The sequence below is a fragment of the Mytilus edulis genome, chromosome 1, assembly GCF_963676685.1.
Source record: "Mytilus edulis chromosome 1, xbMytEdul2.2, whole genome shotgun sequence".
NCBI lineage: Eukaryota > Metazoa > Mollusca > Bivalvia > Mytilida > Mytilidae > Mytilus > Mytilus edulis.
Window position 1 is genome coordinate 14195649 of NC_092344.1, and position 21257 is coordinate 14216905.

Here is a 21257-nt window from a genome sequence, read left to right on the forward strand (position 1 = left end):
TCACTTTCAGATATTTTGATGATGTTCTTTCCATAAACAATCCGAACTTTTCTGATTGGGTTCCATTAATATATCCCCCAGAACTAGAGATTAAAGAAACAACAGACACGGCTTCCTCCGCCTCATTTTTAGACTTATATCTGGAATTTGACTTACACAGTCATCTCAGTACCAGAATTTATGACAAACGAGACGATTTTAATTTTGAAATTATAAATTTCCCCCACCTTAGTAGCAATATACCAACTTCACCTGCATATGGGATATATATTTCCCAACTTATTCGATATTCAAGAGCTTGCAGCTCCTACGTACTCAGACTTTGTAAAACGTCATCAGTGTCTGAGTAGAAAGTTGATGAAACAGGGGTATGTCAAAGAACGTCTCGTTCTTTTTCTAAAAAAGTTCATCGGAAGGTACCAAGACCTTGTTGATAAATATTCCGTATCAACTTCTCAAATAATACACGATGGTCTTGGTGTATAGATTCTGCCTACTGATGTTGTTTATCATCTTAACAACGTGTTTTATAGTTCTTTCATTTGTCTTTGTTCTATTATTATTATTATTATTACTTTTACTGTTGAATGGTTTCATGTGATATCCGTTTCACGTGGCTCGGTACTTATACATCTCGTCAATGTGTTTGTATTGGCTTTCATTTTTTTGTGGTTTGTTTTGTATTTGCGACTTTTTGTATTTCTTTTGTTCTTATAACGTGACTCTGTACTTTAAAAGATCCCGTCAATATGATATTGTTCTATTATATGTCATTATGATATATTTCTATTATGAATTACAATATACGTTGAATCACAAACGTCAAAATCATTCAATCGAGTAGTGGAATTAACTATTTTCGGATTCTTATAAATTCTATATATAACTTTTGGACTAGTTTAAATCTCGGTCTATTTCTTAAATTTATTCTCACATACTTTTGATTTTTTAACCCTGTATGCTAACATTCCCATGAAAATTTTAAAATTGTTTGTACGCACATTGAACGACAAATTTATGTGACGTATAAAATTTTCTGACGTCAGACACTCAAATCAATAAATGTGTTCGTAGATAGTAGATGTTTTTGTGTTCTGTTAAATTGTTCCTTTTAAAATTGTTAAACGATGATGACTGATGTACCCATATTTTAACTATTTTATTTATTGTGTCTGTTTATTTAACGCATCAATGTAAAAATATCGGAAATTGATGAGACTGTCATTAAAGTGAGAGGGTTAGCGCTATAGAACCAGGTTTAATCCACCATTTTCTACATTTGAAAATGCCTGTACCAAGTCAGGAATATGACAGTTCTTGTCCATTCGTTTTTGATGCGTTTTTTTATTTGATTTTGCCATGTGATTATGGACTTTCCCAATTGATCTTCCTCTAAGTTCAGTATTTTTGTGATTTTTTTTTTTGGGGTAAATTTACGCAGTATATTGAGAAAATTCTTGATTATTTAACGAAAAGTATCATCAAGATAACGGTAAGTGTTGTTGAATTGATCAATTAAATGCAATTTAGACGGGTCTTTACTGATTTTGGTCATAAAATGTGATTCATCACAGTACAAACACAAGTCTTCTATTAAAGGGGCGCAATTAGTGCCAATAGAAATACCTACAACCTATCAATAAACTTTGTTGCTGAAACGTACATAAATATTATCAAGGAGTAAATTAACAGCTTCAATCATCTCATCACACCTCCAGTAAGTATATCTAGCATATACATCTTAAGCAATTTTTATATAACTTTGACTTTTAATGCACTTTAAGTACAAAAAAACAAGACATTTTCTACGCTTTCTCACTTTGTGTTGATACTATTTATATGTCAACACCTATAGTGTTTGACGTCAAAGGAGTGAAAAACAGGATTTATTGAAACATTTCCTTAGACATTAATGCATTTTGTTGCAACCAATGCATTTATATGATACATCAAACGTCTCGTATCGAATCTAATTTTACAAGACAGTAACATGTAGGATTTGTTGAGAAGGCGTTGAGATATACCTGTTTTTTTCTGTGCTTTGTAAATAAAAAGATGTGTCTCAATCATCTCGATACGTGTTTTCTTAGAGAAAAGAACAGTTGTCAGATCTTAAAATTTACAGTTTTATTTTTCCTATTCTGACATTTAAGATAGAGTCTGAATTTTCATTGTAAATGACATTTAAGATAGATTCTGAATTTTCATTGTAGATGACATTCATCTTGTCATCTCAACTGGTACTTTGTGGTAGAACATTTTTGTAACTTAGAGCGTCATTAAATCATATAGATTTTCATTATTATCATTTACTTAAAAACAAAGAACTGTATGACTGCCAATGAAATAAATTTCTACAAAGACCAAAGGATAATGAATGATTTTTGTTGTCATTTCTTTTAGATTCATTTTTTACAAATAAAAGGTTTCTTGTTTCATGGAATGTGAATCAATTTTAAATGCAAATAAGAGATTAACGATCAAAATATTATATGCTATTATGAAAGTTTTTCAAGGTTATTACCTTTTGTCATATGACAACAGATTCATTTCCTTCGTTTTATTGACCATGCAGACATGACTATACATTTCGTACTTTTCAATAAAAGTTTATTGATGCTAACGTTTTAAATTTACTTGGAATTGCATTGATTTGACCTCGCTTTGATTAAAAACAGGGTATTCTATATTTCTTTTTTAAGTCAAATTGTACTATAGCCATTTGTTCATTGATTGTTTATTAATTGATGCGTTGTTTATTGTTTTCTCCTGACGTCAGGATGCTGTTTACTTGCAGCATGTGTTATTACATGTGTAAACTGCATGTGTTATAGGGATGTATTTCAGACTTTTATTTATGTATTTATCTGTCTTTGCTGTTCTTGCATTTATTTGTACTTAATTCCCGTGATGTAATTTTGTCATTTGAGCGTATATTTAACATTGCCATAAAGCGCGAACGTTTGGCTAGCCAAACAGTTCACTATTTTCCACCTTCAAAAGTCCTGTACCAAGTCAAGGATATGGAAGTAGTTAGATCATTTCTATGTATGTTGCATTGTTGTTTGTATTTATTGCACTTCTGTGTTCTGTTATTTCGTTGTTTTCCTCTTATAGTTGATGGGTTTCCCTCAGTTTTAATTTGTAACCAAGATTTGTTTTCTCTCAATCGATTGATGAATTTTGAACACCGGTATACTTTTGTTGCCTTTATTTCAGATAAAGCTTCCTCCTGAAATGTTTGATGTGGAGACCACTGAACCTCAACCGTTGATAAATTTTGTTTTAATTGGAGTTTTGTTTCATTTTCGTGTTGCCAGACAGCTATCTAACTTCTTCCTAGTCTGTTTCCTTTCTGACTACTCAAATTAACACAATCTTCGTTGTTTTTGCCAAGGTCTCTAGGTACAACATACACTGTAAAATATAACAGTACAATTGTTTAACATCTTTATCCGCTATATTAATTTGAATTTATCGTATCTAATCGCGTAGGCACCGTACGTTATTTCATCAAATCGACGTCTCGACATTCAAATTACAGTAAGATGATGATAATTTGACAGATGTGACGGACAGAATATATTAAGATCAGTGCAGAATCTTTCGAGTTGTCATTTACACATTCCTACAACTAAAAAACTCAATAACTTAATAGAGATAATCAAAGTTAAAGAAACTGTGTTTATCGTTTACTTATTTTACTTATTTTGTTAAATTTAATGTATATGACAAGCATGAAGATTGTTCACTAAGAGGCAATTTTTTTAAAATTATTCCATCTGCATTCTTGCGAAGTTAATTAAACATTCTATTATAGTACACATTCTTACATTTGATTGATTGGGGAAATAATTGCCGTTTAAGATCTAACCCACGACCTCCCACACTTATAAGAAGCTCGGTACCAAAAGACAACCTATGTAGTAGAACACTTAAATATAATGCTTTGAAATCTATTTGAAGTTTAATCTGTTTTGTCTAAAATGAGAGAAAAAGGGGTAACATTGCGATTTATTATCGTAATGTTGTTTTCCTCTAAAAGTTTTCCAAAAATCGATATTTGTCCTATACAACCTATGAAACTATAAATAAATAGTTATCAAAGGTACCAGGATTATAATTTAGTACGCCAGACGCGCGTTTCGTCTACATAAGACTCATCAGTGACGCTCATATCGAAATATTAAAAAACAAAACAAATAAAAAGTTGAAGAGCATTCTGGATCCAAAACTCCAAAAAGTTGTGCCAAATAAAGCTAAGGTAATCTATACCTGGAATAAGAAAATCCTTAGTTTTTCGAAAAATTCAAAGTTTTGTAGACAGGAAATTTATAAAAATGACCACATTATTGATATTCATGTCAACACCGAAATGTTGACAACTGGGCTTTATTTTGAGATCTTACGTAAGATAGCCTATCGTAACTTTAGCAAGAAAATGACAATATATGACAAATATACTTATTGATATTTCGAATATAAAAACCGAAGTTGAAGAGCAATGAGTACTCCAAATTTTGTAAGGCTTCGCCAAATACAACTAAGGTAATCTATCTCTGCGGTAGAAAATCCCTAGTTCTTCGAAAAATTCGACTTTTTGGAAACAGTTGATATATAATTATGAGCATATCAATGATAATTCAATTCAACACAGAATTGTTGACTAATTGGCTCGTGCATCCTTCGATTCGGGGCAGGATGTAAATACTGAGCCACTCCGAAAAGACGTTACCAAGAATGGACTTAACAGTAAAAGGGTTAAAACATACAAATAAAAATAAAAAGAACACTATAACACGTTATTAAGATGACAAACAACCTCAGACCTAGAATCTATACTTCAAGACCATTATGTTTTATTTGTGTAGTTGATACGGAATATTTAAAAATAAAAGGACGATACATTCTTTGGCATAATCCTGGTTTGATATCTTTCAAAGTCAATAACAACTGATAAGCAAATTATGTGATACCGCACTGTTAATCAATAATTGTCAATAAAAAGACCAAATGATAAAATTTCTATTTCACATGTAATTTAATTCCCAACGACAGTGTCAACTTTTAGGTTTGCTATCCCATTTCTTTTATTTGCATTTATATGAAAGCAACTCAAAAAATATGCACTTTAATATTGAAAAAAGTAATATGTATTAATGATTTTAAAACTAATTGTCTTCTTCGTTGTAAAACTCATTTTAGAATCCTTAAGTCTTTTAATTACTTAATGTGTTTTACATTTAAATGTATAAGCGGTTGTCATATTTGAGCAGAAATGACATATTATCCACCGAAGTACACGTATACCTCTTGAACAATCTAGTTTTGGAAATTGCATCTTGAAGTCCTTCCACTTTAAGTTAGAGATATATATATATATGTTTAAAAAAAAAGTTCTATAGCCCATTATGAAAAATATAAATAAAGATTAAGAGCTTGATATGATTAGAAATTAAAAAACAACTATTTATTACTGTTTTTCGCCTATTTTTAGTTGTTATTGTGAATAGTAATCGTAGAAATGCTGTTTCGATACCCTAATTTTCCTTTATCTTAATGTATACTTAATTCTGATTTAGTATTTTCTTTTTGAAATATTTTGCATTAATCAGTTCGGAAGTGTATCATTACCTTTCGTGATAGATGACCTATACATGTATCCAGTAAGTATGGGGGAAATGAAAATGGTTCATGTAAAATATTATTGTCAATTTGAATGATCAATTACGCAAAACACCAATAAGATGTTAATTTCCTTCAAGTTGATTCTGATGCTCAATCGAACATAAGAATAAAAAGAGAACGTGTATCATATCGCTTTTTTCATACACCCGTGTCAACCCTATGTACTTCCATAATTCTAAGAGATCTGCAATGGGGGCCTACTTTGGTTGAGGGTTGACACTGTGTGTGATATTGAAAAAGCAATATTATATTTTCATACATTTATTTTTCCTCTCACGTGACTGATATCGATATCACAACGAAAAGCTTAAACAGAACGATTGCAATTGATTAATTGTATTACTCATAAAATATAATTTTATTTAATACTAAGTATGTAAAATATACAGTAATGTTTTGTTCTTGTTTTTTTTATTTTATAAATTTAACCTTATAAGTTTACGGGTTAAAAATGAAGTTAAATCAAGAAAGGCGATAATTTTATGTCACTAATATATAGTGATGTAGAAATCCAATGACATTGTAGTATGTATTGAGAATCGATTTCTTGAAGGATGATACTACTAGGATTAAAATAGCGTGTCCTAGTCTTCAATCAACAGTTGCAATAGGGATGTACAACTGAAAGCAAGGCAATGGTCAATTCTATACAGGTAAATTCAAACTTTTATTCTACTTTTTATTGTTGAAAAATTTACAAATTGATTATGTTTACAAACTTTTACAACACTTTGTTTTCTATTCTTCTGTAGTACGTATATGCGTTTACGATTTATTTCTGTTTTTAATCAAAATGATTAAAACTGACAAACTATTAAACAGCTTAAAAACCTTCATATATGATAGTGTAGCATATTAAAACATTTATACATAATTCTTTCATTCAATTTTGTGTATTCAAGTTGTCCTTAAAAGGTAAATTTAGAAAAGTGCATCGGACGCACCAACAAGAAAAAATCGTATAGCCACTTTATGATAATGAATATCAAAAGTATCATGAAATAGCAAAAAAGTTCACAATTTGGTTATTTAATAGATATATTATCTTAAAACTTCACGATGTGCTATATAAAGTCGGAACATTTTTGAACTGTCAATATAAACAATGATTTTGTGCATTCCTGGATATTGGCTGCAAACTTCTATCCAAAATAACCTTTTACAAAACGGTGCCAAGATTAGATTAAATCCATAGACACAACAAATTTCTGAATTGGAGGTGTGATCAGACTTTTCTATTCTAAAAACCTGCAGTTACGACTTCAGCAAATGTACTGAAAGTGTGAAAAACCCATAAAAAGGGGTGAACAAAAATAATCGTGAACTATGACGATAGATAGTTGCATTTTATTTTTTCTACTATAGTATAGATAATACTGTAGCTAGCCTATGCAGTTTCTGTAAGAACTCGAGCAGGTTTATTTCTTATATCTGTATTTTATGGCATCTCTATGATTTAATGTTTTTAATGTCACTTTCAAGTCTGTACTTATATGTATGCATCTGTTATTGGACAGATGTAAGTAAATGTAAGTAATAAATGGATTGCATATTTGCAACAGAAAAAAAGAAAGTATGTGTCATATAAACAATTGATTTACGTTATGATTTCTGAATCATACTTGAAAAAGAAAATATCTTGGAGTTATTGTTATGATCTTGTATTGAAAAAATAACGTATGAATATAGGTAAATTTCAAAAGTTTGGAAATAAACCAGCAGACCAAATAGATATTGGACCGCCTTGAAATAACAATGTTCAAAACAGAAAAAAAATTCCTGTCTTTTAGTTTGTGCAACTGTGTTTAATATTATTATGAGTCTTTATGTGGTGAGAGTACTAATAACTTTTTATTGAATTATATATAAGGCCAAAAATAATTATTATATCTGATTAATTTCCTCGTTGGATCTTAATTAATCTGGATGCAATTGACCACCTGCGGTCTGTATGTCCAAATAATTCGTACAATATCACCAAAGTAACTTGATTATAATAATTCTCATAACAGCGTGGACAAAACCATTTATTCTACGTATAAGAAATACCATGAAGCAGATGAACGATCGATTCTGATGTCTATGGACCACCCTTGTCCCGCAAACGGAACCTTCTCTCTGTCACATCGTAAAAATTCGTTCCATCATTTACAATTATTTCATTAATGACTGTAAGAGATTTCTAATTTAACCTTTTATTTTGTTTGTAAAGTGATAATTCAATTAGTCAATCGGATAAGGCCCGACATTGATATGTATTTTACACGAAATTAAGAGGAAAACAACTACATTCCTGAAAGATTAGACAAAAGCTCAACAACGAGCTAAATTAGTCTAAAAAAAAAAAACAAATGCAATGCTAGTTTGAGTAAATTCTAGTGTTCTCAAAACGTCGTCATATTTTGATGTACCAATTTAAAATGTGACAGAAAATGCTGTTTCATTAAAGATAAAAACATGAAACGATAAGCTAAATAACATAGAACAAGGTTGTTGGGTAGTACTTTCGTTGATTGACCGGCAATAAGCAGCGCCACCAACACTTTGGTGCGCATTACTAGTATTTCAATGGTTTATCACACTATGAACTGTTTATGGCGTGTGGTTTTTAAACACGTTCAACATAGAATTGGAGTTGCATATAGAATTACCCATATAGTACGCTTGTCTATATCCAATATTTCTCTTTTAAGACAAATTCACCATATCTTTTGTGGTAAGATGGACAACTCTGATATACCCTTATGCCTGTCAGGAATATTCTAATGCTGTTGTTGTTACAATTCTCTTTTCAGTCATTAAGAAACTAACGATGACCGTTGATACAATAAAATAGATAATGATAGTTATTGCTCTCAGCTGCCTCATCGAGCTCCTTTTGGATCATGTTAAATGAAAAGGGCAAATCATATTTACTCCTTTATAAAAACTGATAATTTGCAACCTTCGTAAAGAAACTGTTGTTTTCTTTAATGTTACTCTGCATTACAATACTCGTGAGTATACAAGCCAATAAACAAAAAGCCAATTTATAAATGATCGTTTAAATCATTCGATCAGATATTGATATGACCCGTTCTCTCTGGACAATCCTAATTTGTTCTATGCATGCCGACAATGACTTTTGTTTATTCGTTTAGACTTATTCTTAATAAATTCAATAACAACTTTTATTTATTAACTTTGAGCATTATTAGGAAGTATTCATTCTCAAACTTATGACAAACAGGGCTAATCTTCAGTTTTCTTTCGTTGATGAGATTTTCTTTTTAATATATCATAAGTAGTTTTATTTATTTCATTGTAATCCTTTCATGCATTTTCAATTTTGATTATTCATGCAGATGTTTGCAGTAACATCTTGGAGTTTTTATGGATTTTATGTTTTTGTAAACAAATAGTTTACCATTATATCAAAGATTTCGATACAGATGATTTATTTTGTCAATATTTTTACTAACTTTCAATCTTACGCGTTATAATAGTTGCTTATTCATCCTATTTTACGCAGATAGACATCTGACATGCATAGAGTTGTTAATTTGACCTATGTTTTTTGGGGAAAACAATAACATCTGTAAGGGTTAAATGCATATACAGCTTACTACTCCACCAGAGTTTAGTTAAGTTTAGAGATATTTATTTATAGTGGATTGGGAAACAAGTTATTGGAACTTATATTAACCACTTTCCGTTTTGCGGGTGAGAGTGCTGCCTTGTAGCGGCATTATCTTGCTATTTTTTCCGACATCTACAAGGGTGTCTTTTCCGTGCCAGAAATATGGCTCTCTCTTAACACGGGTCAGCCATTTATCGTCCCCTTTCGACGGACTATCGTCGTTTCTTTAGACCATACTCGCAAATGGTGTCCAGGGAGATCCAAAAATCCAGTCCCAAATTTTTTTTCCCCAGGAACGGGTATCGAACCAGGAACCTTTGTGTTAAAAGTCTGATGCATTTACCACTACACCACGGCTCTCCATGTGGACTCCATTAGAGAACAACGGAGGTGGATTTAAGCGAGTATAGGATACTGCACGGTCTTCAAAAAATAAAAACAAATTTAGCCGTACACTTAACCATAAAAAGTCCCAAAATGCCAACATTTAAAGCTATCAAATGATAAAAGTACAGATACACGGACAAATTGCACTTTTATTAATATTTTTATTTTCCGATTGTTTGCACAATTTTATATTTGACTGAACCATTTGTCTTATATCATTAATGATCTATTTTGGATAAGTATAGTTAATGAAATAACTAGTTAAGCATAAAGGACGGGACACAATTATCAGCAAATGACATACTAAGAACATGCCTCCAGCAACCTTAATTATATACAGTATTTAAACTGATTTTTGTTACTATATTTTTGTTCTCTTTCCGATCTATGTTGATTTTTGTTTGAATCTATTGTGGGTATTTAAGGGTATCAATTGCTTTCTTACTGATTGTGATATGTACTGCTGAACTATATTAATGTAGTCCAATGCTTTTGTCTATGTGCGAAATGAAACTTGTTGGTGGTTGCCGATGTCTCGATAAACTGTTTAGATTGCATCTGTGACGATTTTTTTTATCTTGCTGTATGATCTAGGTGCATGGGGATTTTTAAAGGCTTCAAAGTCCAGGAATGCTGTAAAGTGACATATAGTTGCTAACATTATCGTCAGTTGATCTCTTGTTAATGGATGTCTCATTGACCATTCTACTTCTACTTCTTCTATGTGGTTAATCTGCAGTCAAAATTTCCATTAAACACGAACAACATGTTATTGTTGTAAGAATTATCCTCTTAAAACTTTGCTCAGTGCTCGAAGCACAAAAATTATGCTCGAAACATGAAATCAAACATTTTGATTGGTTGATTTTGGAGTAAAAACACAAGGCACAAAAATCAAAATTTTAATTTCAATTGGTCTATTGATTATCTCATCAGCAATTTGCCTGAGTTTGTCTTTAAATGTATTACCCTAGATATTTTTATGCACACTGTCTTTTGAGTGCATTAATAAACATAAAATCTACATTAAGGTTGCAACTATTAGATCGAAAACGGATTTCCTCCTGTTCAAACCGTTATTGTTTTTTTGGTATGATTGGCTTTCCATTCTGTTTGTTTCGTGAAAATCATTCCGGAATTTTAAGTGCATTAACTATGTAATCATTTATTTTTGTTTCGAAACAATCAATTGACAGTTGTTTTAAGTCCTTTTTTGTGCCACGTTATCTCAGCGTCTCCTTTGTTGAATAACATTGCAATCGATGTCTACAAAGTTGCTGAGTCTGTATTATGTTAAGATGTTTTGTTCTTATAACAGATTTTTAAAAACTATTACATTCTCTTTCTATACACAGGACTTGGTGATTTTAAAATATTTATTCACGACTTGATGTGCTTGACCTCGCTTGATTTACACATAAGATTCAACAGATTCCACCTCTTACTATTGAATTATTTTAAAATATTTTCCATACAAGTTACTCCTCATTACGGACTGTTACACATATTCTGTTGATTCTTTTGAGGTTGGGAGTTCGAATTCCGTTCATTGCAGGTGCGCTCGGACTCAATCTAGTCTATTATTATGAGTGTGACTTGTGAAGCAGTAACTGATACATGAACATGTATCTTTTTTTAGTTTGAATGGACGTGATTAATATTTTTTCTAAATTAGGACTTGCCAATACATTGCTAGTATCATAAACAGTAGAAAACAAAACTTAGCAATTGATTGATTGATTAAATAATATTTAACGTAAAATTAGCGCATAAAGACTATAGCACGATGATGTAAAACAATAATGTATCCATGACAACGTCAAGGTTATGCAAATGATACAGTGCACCATACCATTTACCGTCAATGTCTAAATGTATTATATCAAGTGCAAGCCGGTTTACGCAATGCAAACCTGCACATAAAAAATTGAATCACGTTGAGGGGAGACCAACACTAAGTATATGTAATTTGTTGTGTCAGGACGTGCAAAACGTTTGAATGAATCTATAAAACGTTGTCGGTGTAGTTTGTATTTACGTCAGAACTTACAATCTAAGGTACTTTCTAATTAATTACATCAACAAAAAGCCATATAGAGTTAAAGTTATTATATTTAACACACTCGTTCGGATGTAATTATTAGTTACGAAACCCGTATAATTGGTTACGTGACTTTATTACAAGACACAAAATTATTTTCTAGTATGGAGTAGAGGATATTTTGTGGTATACATGTACTTCTATATATCAGCAAACCAAAGACATTTTAACTAACAACGGATATCTAAAGAGGTCAATATGCGGTCTTGGAAATAAACAGTGCTGTTGTTTTCTTTTGTAAAAATAATCCAAATTAGTTTTTAATATGCCATTATGTTGACCACAAAGTCCAAACAATAATAGTAAACATAAAACACATTGCGAACAATAATCTTGGGTCTATCGCTTAATTATTATTAGCTGCTTTAAGTCTATAGGCAAATATTTTTAAATTAAGGCTTTCCAAGACGACAACAAATTTACAATATATCAATATAATCGGGAAAAGTGGTGGCTATAATTGACTGCTAATAGTAAATAACGACGTGGTGTGAAATAAATCTCACATTAGGTCACCTTTCTGTCTATCCAAACTTGTCAAATGTTGTTGTAAGAGATCTTTTACATGCTCTTAGATTAGATACTCAATGCCTTATATGAATTGACCATCCATAATAAAATAAAAATACGTCTGAAATTTATATATCTAGGAAGCCAAACTCACGATCTATCAACATGAATATCTGCTGCTAGAAGTCTGTGTAGTTTAATTTACAGACATTGACTGGCCTTGATTAAATATTATTGAATTAAATATTCACGTCACAATAATTGTTTGTATATAACTTGATCCTTTGCTAAGAGATAGACATAGTATGAGAAGTAGTATTTTTGTCATTCCCAATTAAAACATTTCACATAAATTGATTCAATCTACTTTTGTCTGCATAGGAAATGCCTGTACCAAACTAGGAATATGACAGTTGTTTTCCATTCGTTAGATGCATTTGAGCTTTTGATTGTGCAATTTTATAAGGAGTTTCCGTTTTGATTTTTCATTTGAATTCGGTGTTTTGTAACTTTTTTTTAATCTTTATTTTGGTTTTAAGTGGCAAAAGTTGATTGGTATAAACAAATATGTTAACAAGAATCATCTACAAAAACAACACACTTACTCTGTAAATTAAGAAGCCAATGGGTTTATGTTATTGATGATTTTGCCAATTCTTTTTTGCCTCACAGAAACCTCAATTATGCAGGAAATGATACGAGGGTATTAACATTTAACCGTCTTCGGTTATCTGATTTTTGTATCATAGCCCACATACATCCTTTTGTGAAGTTGTAATACGACAAAATTAATTTCTAAAGACAAAATAAAAGCAACTGATTGATTTTATTCATCCTGGAAACATGATTGACTTGTTTTGATGAATTTATAATAAAAGAAACCTGTTTGTTTGAAGACATATCATGAAAAGTCTCTTTGACATTGTTTTGGAAATGAATTTGTCGAATAAACACGATGACTGTCAATTCATTAATAAGATTATCTAAAGGAATTACGAGGTAAATAGGATGCTCATTCAATAGTCTATATAATAGATGAATAAGCAAATAGGAAGCTAATTAAAAATTCAATATTATAAATGAATAGGTGAATATGCTTTGTCAAATTACGTTTGAAATAACAACTGTCCAATTATTCAAATTTTAATGTTGTACAAATTACAAAAGTCAATAGATTGGCTTTGCTTGCTCTTGACATGGTGCCCCAGGACTTTACATCTGCTTGCTCTTGACATGGTGCCCAATTACTTAAAGTCATTTTTACACGATTGCCGTATTCCTCTAGTTAGATAAAAACAACAGTATCATACCACTGTTAAATAGTCATAATTCGATTAAGCAAATACAAATCCGGGTTACAAACTAAATTCAAGGTAAACTGATCAACTACATAGTCCGTTTGACTTCTATAAATATGCAGAAAATAGTTCTTAAAAATTCATTTTTACAAATAAATATTTTTCTTCTTCATGTATGTTAATGTATGATATATACGAACTCTGACTATAACTATCAACCAATAATCCAAAAAGTTACTCATTAGGTCTCTATGTAAATTCTATTTTTTTTAATATAAAATACTCAATGGAGTAAGTATGAGTAGTGTAACAGCCTTCCATTCAAAACAAAAACATAATCACGTGCTTTAAACCTGTTGCATTATACCATGTGACTTTACTCATTTAAATAACTCTGGTCATGTGATTTCTGAGCTTTCTGAATGTATGGTTTTAGGAAAGCAACGGAACAACAAAAATACTGAACTACAACATAGGCAAACGCAAACATACATGTACACGGACTTTAGATAACAACTGCCACATTTCCTGTCTTGGCACAGGACATTTTTAGCCAACAAATTTGTTTCTCCCTGTTTCTAGTAGCACCTACATTTCGAATTCTTCTAGTAAATGTAAAGCATGTTCGTCAAGTATAATATTTGAAGGGATGGAAAACTAAGATAAAGAAATTGATTTTACGAGGTTTCCAGTAATTCTATGAACAGTTTCAAAGTTCATATAGTACAGGAGTTAAACAAAACATACGGTAATGTTTATCATGTTATGTATACTTCTAATAAGCAAGGAAATGAACAAGACGGTAAATTGTTATGTTTTCCTTAAATGGTATAAGGTAAACTAAACACAAATAATAATACAGATAGTCCAGATCAACAAGCCCAAGGCAGAATGTTTTGGTTTAAAAATCTCTAAATATGGTATACTTTAATTAATGGATTCTAAAACCAGTTTCACTAAACGCCTGGATCCTACATAATATTTAATAAACTAATTAAACTGATATCGTTCAATTATTAAAATGGATATTGGAGAAGCTACAAGTATGATATATTAGAAAATTGTAACATGCAAACGACATGTAACGTGTAACACCTGTTCTGGTAAGATTTGTCATTAATTAGTTCCACTCTAAACCTTTATAATTTCCACAATTATTTCATACACATACATTACAATTTACGAACTTAGAAATCAAAAAAACCTTTTGAGGGTGGATATTTTCAAAATCGTCTCATGTTTCACCAAGTAATAAAAACATTCATAAACACTATCGAAAACATAGAAAATACAGTATGAGTTTTATCATTAATGCCGGAAGTAAAAAAAGTCTTAGTAAATTATTTTCAAATAACAATTCTAGATGGTCAAACTTTGCACTATTATTTCTGTAAAATATTAAATTTTCACAAAGATCCCTAGATCTCGATTAACACAAAATTTGTTTACCAAATTGTTTTTAAATTGCAAATAACCAAATCAAGACAAAGAGAAAAATAAGATAGAAATACAAGTCAATATAATATCAAGGCAACAACAGATACTGAACCTCTTCACCCCCTAAAAACAAACAACAAAACAAACAAACCAAAATTAAACAATAAACAATAATTTAATGTTAATAGATCTTTACATGACAGATGAAACAAGTATAGAACGAAGCGTATTCCTTCTTTCAGATTTTATGAAATCATGTAATATACAGCGGGATTCTGATTTTACTAACTTATTTAACTTTGACAATAAAGCGTTATCTGCTATCAAGTAGTACATTAAATTCGAATACAGTCCAGACGACTTGTGTTTTGTAAATGTCTTTTAAAATGTACGATCGGGACCAAAGATTTGAGGCCAATTAAAATAAAATTAACAGCATTCAAGCCAAAAAATCCTAACCGAACATCTGACATTCAACAAGTCTATCATTAATTAATAAACGTTTACCTACATTATTGACCGAAGATTTCATTTGAAACTTGTGGACTGTTTCTATATGAGACTCGCTGGCCATAGGTTTCAACTCTGGTCAATACTTATTACAAGAGAGAGGATATCGTTTATTCAGTGTTCGCTTTGGTGTCCCGAGGTCATGCCGCCGCTGTAATCTTTTTATCATATCATTTATGTTTACAAATATAACATAGCCATCAGCACAGACAGCTGTCAGTTAAGCTAAGTTGATTAAGGGATGAAAAGGATCATTTGTAGTCTTTGTAACTGAACTTGTTATCAGCAGATGATACTTCATACATTAAGACGTCTATAGTATCAACCAATTGTCAACAAACGCTGGTTCAGGGTCGCCATCACGAAGAGGTTGATGATGATAGGGTGTCAATTTCATTTCTTAAAATCATTTAACAACTGACAGAAACTTTCTAATTTTGTTAAGGATCGTCACAGATTAAACCATTATCCATTTACTTCAAAACAGTTGTCATATTTCTGACGTGGTACAGGCATTTTCTTATATAGAAAGTTGTTGTTAAACAAGGGTTTTCACCTTTCATGTGTATGACAGTGAAATGAGATAGCAACCTGACGAGACAAATAACTAAAAGAAACATAGAGGAAAAGTTGTCATCTTCAACAATAGACAATAGTCCATACTATGTGTAAAGTTGTTCATGAAATTGATAATGGAAAGTGGGAGGAAATCGTCCTGAGACTATAAAAGATGTACACCAAAACACTATAGATTGTTCACGTGTTTAAGTTGAAATCAGCACCAGTTTACCTCTGTTATATTTCATTACTTGATTCTATGTGTTTTAAATAATGTGTAATCAACAGTTAATGAATATAAGTTTATTTGCAAGAAATGTTATAAAATTTCTTATAATGCGTATTGTTATTCTTTTACTTTTCTACATTGGCTAGAGGTATAGGGGGAGGGTTGAGATCTCATAAACATGTTTAACCCCGCCGCAATTTTGCGCCTGTCCCAAGTCAGTAGCCTCTGGCCTTTGTTAGTCTTGTATGATTTTAAATTTTAGTTTCTTGTGTATAATTCGGAGTTTAGTATGACGTCCATTATCACTGTACTATTATGCATATTTTAGGGGCCAGCTGAAGGACACCTACGGGTGCGGGAATTCTCGCTACATTGAAGACCCATTGGTTGCCTTCGGCTGTTGTTTGCTCTATGGTCGGGTGGTTGTCGCTTTGACATATTCACCATTTCCTTTCTCAATTTTATTCGATGTTTGTAGCGTTTGCATGCAGACAAGTTTCGATTCCGACCAAACCAAAAAAGTTCTGACAATACGTTAGCTTAAGTTGTCTGTCAATTGAAAAATATATGTCCAAATGTATTGACTTTAAGCCTTATTTCGATAATATATTTTTAGTTACAAAGTGCAATTACATCTCGTCGACAATAAAAAAAAATTAAATCACGTATCAGACGCGATTGAACTCTTTGCTGACCAATTTTATGGCATCGTTTCAATAATAAGAATTGGAATAATTGTTTCTACTCACTGGTTAATGGTAGACTCGTCATTCCTTCTGTCTTCGAATTTTTGTCGATCGGACGTAAAGGTTGCCAGAAACCACTATTGAATATATACCAGCAGAGAAGCATTTGTGTAATGTATGTGCTACCTTACAAGCCCTCACATGGAACCTACAGGTTCGCTTTATTGTCGGCGTAACCTTGTTACAATTATTTAATTATTTGAACAACTACAATGTATAGATATTTGTACGAATGCTTACATTTTCCATTAATTCTACTCAGTTCTTTGTGATATACCTCAACATTTATCACCCTAATATAATTTACGCACGAGGATCAGCACCTATGCATTAGATTATACATTCCTGTATACAATGCCGCTGGCATTATTGTAGTTTGTATTTCATTGTATAAACACTATGTGTCGTGTCGAAAATTTGTTTTATTCCTTTTATGTTCGGGAAGCAAGTGTTTTTAATTATTTAGATTTTTATAACTTACTAACGTCTCTAAAAAGTACTATTTTCTTCTCCTAATGCTAACAATCATATAGGTCAGGACGCACCAAGCAGAATTCTCAAAGAGTATTCTACTCTTCATTGAGCTAATGTAATACAAGTGGTGCAAAGAAAACACTTTTACGTGTTTGATAAAAGGTACATACATTTCCCGTAAACGATATCTGTCTTCTTGTCGACACTTGATTCAGACCTACATTAAATGTTTGGCTTTGAGCGTTCCTGATGAAGGTAAATCCAGAAAAGCGCTTCGGACGCAATAAATTATTAAACGTGCTGTTTTATATTTTAACTATTGCTCTTCATATCTAGTGAGCTTTTTGTTAAATACTCGTATTACATATCAAATTAAGTTGTAGGGATTAATAAATGTATGTTGTGTCAATTCTTTGCAAAAAAAACTGGCATGCCAAATAAAATGGATGAGAAGTATTTTTTAGACGAACCATGATTATGATCCAACTGCAGAGGTTAATTGAAAATAATGATCCATCTGGGTTTCTTTTCCTCCCACGATTAGATGTTTAGTAACATGACTGTATTCATTTGATCATTAGGAAACAATTGTACTTTAAGACATCTATTTCCAGTTATTTTCATTTTTGTCATATTTCTATAATGATTTGTGTCAATCTGAACGTCGGATATACTAAATAGTTCATATATGTATTAATTTTTAACTTGGTTAGGGAAGTTTTTCTACGTCAATCATTGGAGGATAGGCAAATTTCTGTTTTTATTTGCTATTATTTTGTTGTAATATCATGAGATTTCCAAGATAGAAGAGTACAACTTTGTTTTAGTATTATACTTCAGTATCTCAGTGTATATGTTCCTTATATAATCATATACAAATAAATCTATCATCTTTTACGAAATAGTCTGAGAAAAGACTATCAACCGGTTTACCGACTATAAAATATTTACTGGAAGCAAACGTTTTCCCCGTTTTTGAACAGCTTCAAACCATATAGGCAGACTTTCAAAAATAATCATATTTCTTTCTGTATAGCAAAACACGTTTTTACTGCTTATTCGGACAACAGCAAGCTTATTGTTTTACTAGCCAGTAAATAATCGTATACTGTTTACTGCCTTCCGACTGATTTCTTACTCTTTATTCTTACGTTATATGTTACGTGTATACGTCTGTTTTAGATGATTTTTTATTTTATATGTTGCCATGTGTAATATTGTATTATTATGAACTTATCATTTTAAAAGTTCAAAAATGTCATTTGTAGTAGTTTGTCCTCTTTCATTGTGAAGGTATATTTTTAACATAAGAACTCCGGACTACGTTGCTTTCACATAAGCTACAATATTAAATCAATAGTAAATGTTATTATCAACTTGATAGTTGTAAGGCTTTAGTGGGGAAAGGTCCTTGAGGACTGATTTGTACATTTCATTATCTGATATTTCAGTTAGCAAAACATTTTTTATAACGCAATTTCACTGAAAAATTTCAAAATATTTTCATACATTTATCATAACTTATAACTTATTCTTCTTCTTTTTTTTTTTTAGATATGAGTGATATGAATCCCGATAAACAACATGACACACTGAACTACACTTATAGTTATACTGACAATACAACAATGGATCAAAATATAACATCTATCTACAACGAATCAATAGAAAAACTTCAAACTGAATCCGTGAATTTACATAAACTGTATGTTAATATATATACTATTGTGGTACCTATCATAGCTATAGTAGGATTGTTTGGAAATACTGCTTCAATAGCAGTATTTACGTCCAGTTTTCTTAAAAGACATTCATCATCAGTATTTCTGGCTGCGCTTGCTTTTGTCGACAACCTTTTTTTGCTGACATTATTTCTAACATGGTTTGACCAAACAGCTTCAAACATCCTATCAACAACCATTCCATGTCAGATTGTTGTTTATGTTACATATTTTGCGGCATTTTTATCCGTGTGGCTAGTTGTTGGATTTACAACGGAACGTTATCTCGCCATTTGCCATCCATTACGGGCCCCTATGTTATGCTCGAATCGTCGACAGAAAATAGCAGTAACTTGTCTAGTGCTATTTGCAGCGGTATTTTACAACTTTGCTATTTGGACAACCGAAGCTGTACAGTATGGTCCACGAAAATGGTGCTTAACAATCGATGACTATTACGAGTTTTTACAAATTGTCACATGGATTGATACAATTATAAGCATGGTACTGCCATTCTTCTGTATAGCTTTTATGAACTGTAGAGTGATTTGTAAAGCTGCTATATTTCACAAGAAACGACAACATTGTTATAAACCAACAGACTCAATGAAAGTTAAAAGGAATAAACACTTAACGAACAAATCGCAAATGCGTGTGACGCGAACTCTATTGATTGTGTCATCTTTGTTTCTACTTTTAAATTTTCCTAGCCATCTTGCTAGACTCTATAACATTATTGTCGCACCTGTAAGTAAAGAAAAATACGAGAAATTTTTACAACAAATTTGCCAATTACTTTATTACAGTACTTTCAGTGTAAACTTTTTTGTGTATGCGTTGTATGGAAAGCATTTCCAAAAATCGTTTTGGTTAATGATTAGATCTTTCAAGCAATTTTTTGGATGTCGAACAGAACATCGTTTTTCCTCCGTAGAGAAATCAACGAAAATAACGTTAACGGGTATGAGATCTAATACATACAGATGGTCAAGTGACTTGGATATCTCGCGTTGTTAATTGTTAATTTTTATATTGTTTAATTATTGTTTGTAATAAACAAATACATATTGTAATATTTTTTTTATTAAAAATGTTTGTGGCAATCCAATCTATTATGCATAACATTTAAGCAGATACCATCTAAAAGTTACCTGTAACCTTCTATCCTGGTGATATGGTTATTTATTAATCATCAATCTATTACTCAGATAAACAGAATTCAAACCAAGTCAATAACAGACACAAAGAAAATGTAACTTGACAGGCTCCTCAATGTTACTTTCAGATGTATAAATGAAGTCCTGTAAATAAATCCTCCATAATTAAAGAGTTCATGTATTTTATACATGTATATCCTAGCGAATTGATAATAAGGAAATCATAAAAGTTAGAAAGATTGCTTCCTATCTTGATCTGTTTCTTCATATCAATACTGATGGATCTTTAAAATTTCAGATTTCCTATTGATGACTTCCTATTTATCAGTAATAGCATACAAATGTACCCTGCATATTTGATGAGTTTAATTTCAACCACTTTATCAATGATCAATGCTACTGCTAGTGGTGGTTACCTCTCCGATTGTATCATTAGAGCAGTAGACAACACATCTGTGTTGACATGAATTATCAACTCTTTATAAGATTTTGACAACTTTGGGAATATGCAAAGGATGTTCTACCCCAGGAATATATAACCTTATTCCTATTTTGAGGAATTTTTGGAGCTTCATGTTTTTCAACTTCCCACTTCGTACTTTACTTTCTTTAAAACTGCTTCTTTTTATTCAAGCGCCACTGATGAGGTTTTTGTAGACAAAACAAGCGTCTGGCGTTCAAAAGTTTAAATTGTAATATCTATAACCGGTTTAACTGTAATATATTTTAGTTTTCACATCTCCAATAATACGTTCTGAGCGTGAATGTGCAGATTATTTGAACTTTTTGTTTACCAGTAGGATATTTTGGTAGATGAAACAT

At 31.3% G+C, this 21257-nt stretch overlaps 1 protein-coding gene across 1 annotated transcript; it reads left to right on the top strand.

Moving 5' to 3' along the window:
• Positions 1-6217: 6217 nt before the first annotated feature.
• On the top strand, positions 6218-20351 carry LOC139524665 (probable G-protein coupled receptor 139). The gene is made up of 2 exons (XM_071319656.1): positions 6218-6341; positions 19112-20351. The coding sequence occupies exon 2, from the start codon at positions 19114-19116 to the stop codon at positions 20293-20295; it is 1182 nt and encodes a 393-aa protein (XP_071175757.1). The 5' UTR covers positions 6218-6341; positions 19112-19113; the 3' UTR covers positions 20296-20351.
• Positions 20352-21257: the final 906 nt, after the last annotated feature.

Excerpts from the sequence above, each read along its gene's own strand:
- LOC139524665 (XM_071319656.1), top strand. The coding sequence starts at position 19,114 with ATGAGTGATATGAATCCCGATAAACAACATGACACACTGAACTACACT.